The sequence below is a fragment of the Manduca sexta genome, chromosome 24 (genome assembly GCF_014839805.1).
Source record: "Manduca sexta isolate Smith_Timp_Sample1 chromosome 24, JHU_Msex_v1.0, whole genome shotgun sequence".
Lineage (NCBI taxonomy): Eukaryota > Metazoa > Arthropoda > Insecta > Lepidoptera > Sphingidae > Manduca > Manduca sexta.
Window position 1 is genome coordinate 12,169,514 of NC_051138.1, and position 6,254 is coordinate 12,175,767.

A 6,254-nucleotide genomic window follows, 5' to 3' on the forward strand; every position below is an offset into this window, starting at 1 on the left:
GCGGTTTTATGTCGAGCTGACGCGACAGCGAGTGGCGACACTATGTACCCCAGATCTATGGAGGCATAATGAGACCCCTGACTTTGCCTTAACCAGCCAGCTCTGGCTGACAGTGCTTTATCTGCGTAATAGCGAGGAAACCCACTTCGAGGTAGATAAGCGATCTGCGAAAATTGGAGCTGCCTTAAGCCACCCACATAGATATTGCATTCTTAGTATACGTATTTGGGATGCCCATCTAAAGGGGGACAAGTCATAGTCTGGCTTGAATTTAAAACTTTAGATATTTAACTGGCAGCCGTCCTGCTTAGTCTGTGATAGTCCACACACCTCGCGGGCGCTGTGTTTAGCTGTACTTCCCCTATAAGTACAGAAATATATAATAATTGTAAGGTATTAAACTATTATTAAAGGGGCTCTACGTGTTGGGTCCGTATCTCCACACAAAGTTTCCAAAAGGACCGGCCTTCGTGCCGTGATTGCCCGCAGGAAAACATAATATAAAACAATAATAATTCATAATATTCTATTTTCAATACAGCTTTATAAACGCGAGAACAGTTCGGTAGTGTTTTTGTAAAAAAATAAAATTCAATCTCAGTATAAAATATAAAAGTCTGTTACAGACAAAAAACTTTATAATAAAAAATATATTCGTCTTCAAAAACTTCTGAAAACTAAAAAAAATATATGTACGGCTTACCAATTTTAGGGTCAGTACCTAATTTAAATTGAACATTGTTACGTAAGACGTCAATAGTAAACTCGCCCATGGCTGTACAGTAAGTTAATAGTGCTTTGGAGTTATTATGTACTGAGAATCATCTCTACGATGAAATCCTCGACGGCGCAACGCTGATTGGTAACGGAGGAACAATTTCTGCCATATCGAAGAGTCGATGACTTAATGAAAAAGAAAAACAATGACAATATTATATTAACTTTGCGAATTGTGATCGTAAAACATTGTGAATTTGGGGACTATGTGAAACAGAGTATTGAAAGTAACAACTCACTTCGTATACCTCGACGTCATCGATAAACCTACAAGTTGCTTAATCTCTAAATAATTTGTTGTTTTTATTTACTCGGAACTAGGATTTCACATGTCTAAGGCAACAATCTTTACTAATTTGAAAATCACCCTTCTTAATTGATTTCATCTTAATATATTGCCGACACAATAATATTTTATTATTAAAAACGGTCTGTGTTTCATTCACGATGGCATCTTTCATCAAAATTTGCGGACGACCTTTAGGTCGTCCTACCTAATCGCTCACTATTCGGATAGAAAGTATAATTTCATAACAAACGCCTGACGAAATTACATCAGCAATTGTGTATTCGGTATTCGTCTAAAGTAGGCGCTGCGGTTTAGTTTTTTTTTAACATGACACGTTTGTTAGCCTGACAAGCCAATCAGATTTTTGGGTGAGGGCTTAAGACGCTCGCAACCCTAATATGCGGTATCTTCATTTTTACGCTTTTAAACGTGAGTTTCTTTCTTATTAACAGATGCCACCTAACGCCAATGACAACATTTTGGCAGAAACAGAAAGAGTCTTTGAGAAAGTGCCGTCCGAGGAACCATGTTACGACGAGGAAAACGAAGTTGAAAACGAATGCAGCTGCGACGAAACCAGCTATGGTATAGGTATAATTTATATTGCAACAGTATGAAAGTCAGCAGAGCTATGCTTTTACAAACGCTATTGAAGGGGTCATTAATGCTAAAGGTTTAAATGAGTATTTTTCGGATTTTATCGCGGTTTTTTTTTATATTTAATTTAGCTTCCTTCACCCGCGTGATGGAGTATTCCAGGATAAAAGTCCCGTTATATATTTTCCCGGCACAGAAAGTAGTCTTTAACCTTCCCAGGGTCATAAACTATTTCCGAATAAACTTTCATAAAAGTCAATTCAGTAGATTTTGAGAAAATCGGTCACATACAGACAGACAGAAAAGGGGACTTTTATTTTATAATAATAGTAGCTGACCCGGCGAACTTCGTACCGCTTAACGGTCGATTCTTTAATTATTATTTTTTTAATACATATTTTGCTATTCGGGACACTGTGTCAGCTAGTAAGATAAAAAGGGAAAAAAGAAAGTTGATAAGTCAACAATTATATTATGTCAAGAGATAAAAATTATAAAACACAATATAAATTCTTTCCACTTATAAATAACGACATTAATATTTTTGCAATACTAACAAATTGTTTTGCCTTCCCGGAACCCCTCCACTAACACTTAAACTTTATGGATAGTATTAAAGTTAAATTATAAACTTTTAAGTATTATTACGAATCTTTTGTATGGGAATATAGAAAAGTGTTGTTTTTAGACTTTTTCAGGCAATTTATTAAATTTTTCTCTGCGTATGAACCATCCTCGTACTTCAAGTAATATAATAAAATAATTAGCGAAATCAGCTACCCTTGACATTTTCGTGAATGTCTTGTAATGAGCAAGACAACATGTATGACTCTCTTACCTGGAGATTATATGTGATGTGTCGACGAGTAGAAAGCCACATAGAGCTTCGTCATTTTTTCTGAATTATATCGCTGCTATTAATAAAAGCGAATTTCTAAAATAATAAAAGTGAAATTATTGCCTAATTTCTAGTACAATAATGTTTTATTGGTAATTCCAGGGGACGCAGTGTTTTCTACGTTCGTGGTAGCTCCACTGGTGGTGTCTGTGTGGCGAGGAACTTGGGGCATCATGGAGCTACATAGCCACCTGTTTCCGTACGCACAGATATATTTATTGGGGATCATCATACATGCATGCTTTGCGTTAGGAAGGTGAGGAGTTATAACCTAACCTAACCTAACCTTTGACGGACACTTAACTTTAAAATTTTCATAAAATCGATTTTTGTATACCTTTGATTCGATAGGGGATCAACCTATGCTTGATTTTGCACATTATTCTACATGTAATGGTTAATGTTACGAAAAAGAAGCACTCCTGCGAAAACTGCATAAAAATTGGTTATTAAATGAGCAAGTCATTCATATTTAAAAATATTGTATTGTGCAGAAGTGGGCGCTATGTGGGGTTATCGCTTCATCTCTTTCTTCCGCACGCGTCGTAATTCCAGATGACGTCACATATGGGTATTTCGTCTCTTTTCTGTTTCTTGTTAATTACCCCTTCCACCGAAATTCAAAGACTTATAACTTGTTTTTTTACCGGATTTTAATAATTCCTTCTGTGTTATAATTTATATTATTATATAAATATTTGATAATAGTAAAGAACAAAAATGAGTCCGGTACCCAATTTCAACATAATATAACTACATGTTGAAAGATTAATAATAAAAGAATTAACAAAAGGTTGTAGTACCTTTTGCATAAACATAAAAAAAAGAACGAAAATTTGGGTGGTGGGCCATGTTAGGATTACCTTTGGTCCCTTATAACATGTACATAGACTCCATTATCGTATACCTATATATATATATATATACATATATATAGGTAGAAACTATTGAGTGTCGCATACTACGATGTTTACACACCTCTTTCGCCTTTTCCACGATATAAATCATCTCCATGTACCAGTTAAAGGCACTCCCGATTTAACCTTTTCAGTCTCCGTGTACTGCCAGTTAAGGGCCCCTGATTTATCATTTTCAGGGAAAGTGATAATATAATGTACTATTTTATTATTCAACCACGTGAGATTGCAATGCATCATAAAATAACATCTATATCATTGAATAAGAGATGTCTTCGTCACACTTGTAGCCTGTAGGCATACGAGCGTACATTAATAATTTTTAACCAGTTAAATTGTAAAGAAACAAAGTTAAAAACTCTGATAAATAAAGGAAAGTTGTTACGTTCCACATAAAAATGAATTATTACATATTTTTAAATTTTTTCTTTCTTTTTAGAGCCTACCTTTTAGAGCGTTCAGAAGGGGCTTGGAGTGGTACGAATGGCGGGGCGGGCAGGTGGCTATGGGAGCGGATCTTGTCAAAGTTCTACACGTACGTCTTCACACTGTCCTGCATCATGCACTGGCGGGGAGGGTGGGGGTTACTGGATACTGTGGTGGCTAAAATTGTTCCTAATGATCGAGATCCTCATCGGTAATTATTTTATTTGTTGAATATTATGTATAGTGGTGACGACTTCCAATAATTATTATGACATCGTCATTTAAATCCAAAGAATGCAGTTTTATAGTTTGTTTCACGATGCTCAATTAATTGTTATCTACGCATTTATTTAGAAGCATTATTTTTATATTTGGTCACTCTATATTATATTTGGAAATTAGCATTTATTCAGACATCGTAAAACAGACCTTTAGTGAAACAAATTAAGGTAGTTATTTTATAAAACAGCAACATAAACAGAAATATTTTAGATAAATTACTTTAAATACACATAATACCATGCGAATCGATTGCTAGACATGGGTATCTATTTAATTATTGAAGCAGCACAACCATCTATGATACATATATTATCTTTTTAAGAAAATGAAAGTGAATACTATATAATGTATTAAGTATCTTTTTTCACTTCAACTTCCACATTTTCCGATTCTGCATCTGTCCTAAAATATTATCGTCAGCATCCATTCGTCTGACTGATGACTAAATCACACTACCTTACTTTTGATTTGTTTACCATCAGGCCAATACTGTACGCGGCCTTCACCCTGACTTTCTACATATCTATCACCTTCCTGAGATCTGCTCGGAACCTCCTCGCATCGCCTTTCTTCCTCTTCACTGACGGAAAGGAACCAACTTATATATTCACCACCAGGTTCAAGAAGACTGTAAGTAATTATTTTTTAGTCGAGCCCCCACCATAGTTACTTAGAAATTACACCTATTTTAGCCTGTTATATCCTCCCTGTTACACCTCACCTCACCGTAACACGGAAAATGCGTGATGTATGTGGTCTGTCGCTCACGTGTATCCATCTGTCCCCGACTAACCCTATACCTTACAATTTACATACAATAAAGGTTAATATGTATTACTTATCATATTTTGAATTTAATGATTGGCGTTGGTGTGATCCTTCCACCAATACTTAAGTAAACATACAAAAATATCATAATATGTTTTACGTTCTTTTACGTATTCCACGTGTCGTCTAGGTATTTTTATTGAATGCCGCGGAAAATTAGAAAATTGAAGAAAACTTAACGAAAATATTATTTGAAATAATTGTATATTATTTGAAAATTAAAAATATTATTTGAAATATATTGTTTGAAATAATTGTCAGCGCTTGACAGAATGCGCTCTGCAAATTCATAGTTAAGACGGGACAACTATGTAGTTCATAATAAAGTCGCATTTACATGTAGTAAACAGTTCCTACTCGTCCACACTGTCGGATAGCGCCCTAATGTTACCCAACGGTTGCCGATGAGGGCAATTCAAATGACCAACGAATGGCGAATGGTCAGTTGACGTTCCCTACTACAAATCTTATTTGTTGTCTATTATCCCTATTTATTTCAGGGTCGTATTTACATACGTCGTGTGCAGGATAGAGGAAATTTTCATAATAACTGTGATCATTTCTGTTGATTGGGTTGAGTCTTTTTTATATACCTATGGGGTAAACAAGCATGTGGGTCTCTTGATCTTGAATGATCTTCGCTATAAATCAATTCTAAAAGAGGTAGACAAGAAGTAGACGCGTTGCCGATCTTAAAAAAGGGATAGGGATTATGAAAAGGAAGGGTAGTTTCGGTCTGCGGAAATGGCACTAAGTCATGTGAAACGCGACAGCCAATGATAATCTAAAGATTGTTGTTATTTGCGATAGTAGTATTCAATTCAGTCGAGCAGGCCTGTTCCTAATGTTTACTTCTCTATGTTTATAGCTTGGGTCTACCACTTAGAAAAGTAGCCTAAAAACACTTTTGCATAGTATTAGTGCTTTACAAGCACTAATACTGCAATCTGATCTTATGATAATCAAGATAACATAATCTGCTGCAAGAACCACATTCACATTCCGAATGATGTATTTTAGGTCTTCAACCAAACTTAGGTATTATAAAAAGTCAAACAAATAGATCATAATTTACGATATCTAACTGTTGTCTGTGTTCGTCTAAATACTTGGTGTCATAAAACATTACACAAACTATATAAAAATTAATCACTGCAAAGCCTACTTGATAATCCTGACAAACAAAACGCGCACGACGTCACCGTGCGGGACGCGATGATAATGCAATTACTAGAGGTAA

At 35.4% G+C, this 6,254-nt stretch overlaps 1 protein-coding gene across 1 annotated transcript; it reads left to right on the plus strand.

The window, feature by feature from the left end:
* The first annotated feature begins 1,518 nt into the window (after positions 1-1,518).
* Positions 1,519-4,852, plus strand: LOC119190447. Its single transcript, XM_037442409.1, has 4 exons — positions 1,519-1,651; positions 2,664-2,817; positions 3,918-4,115; positions 4,669-4,852. The coding sequence occupies exons 1-4, from the start codon at positions 1,519-1,521 to the stop codon at positions 4,850-4,852; spliced, it is 669 nt and encodes a 222-aa protein (XP_037298306.1).
* The last annotated feature ends 1,402 nt before the right edge of the window (positions 4,853-6,254 follow it).

Coding starts and splice junctions, on each gene's coding strand:
- LOC119190447 (XM_037442409.1), top strand. CDS start 1,519: ATGCCACCTAACGCCAATGACAACATTTTGGCAGAAACAGAAAGAGTC. Junction 1,652..2,663: donor CTGCGACGAAACCAGCTATG/GTATAGGTATAA, acceptor TGGTAATTCCAG/GGGACGCAGTGTTTTCTACG. Junction 2,818..3,917: donor GCATGCTTTGCGTTAGGAAG/GTGAGGAGTTAT, acceptor CTTTCTTTTTAG/AGCCTACCTTTTAGAGCGTT.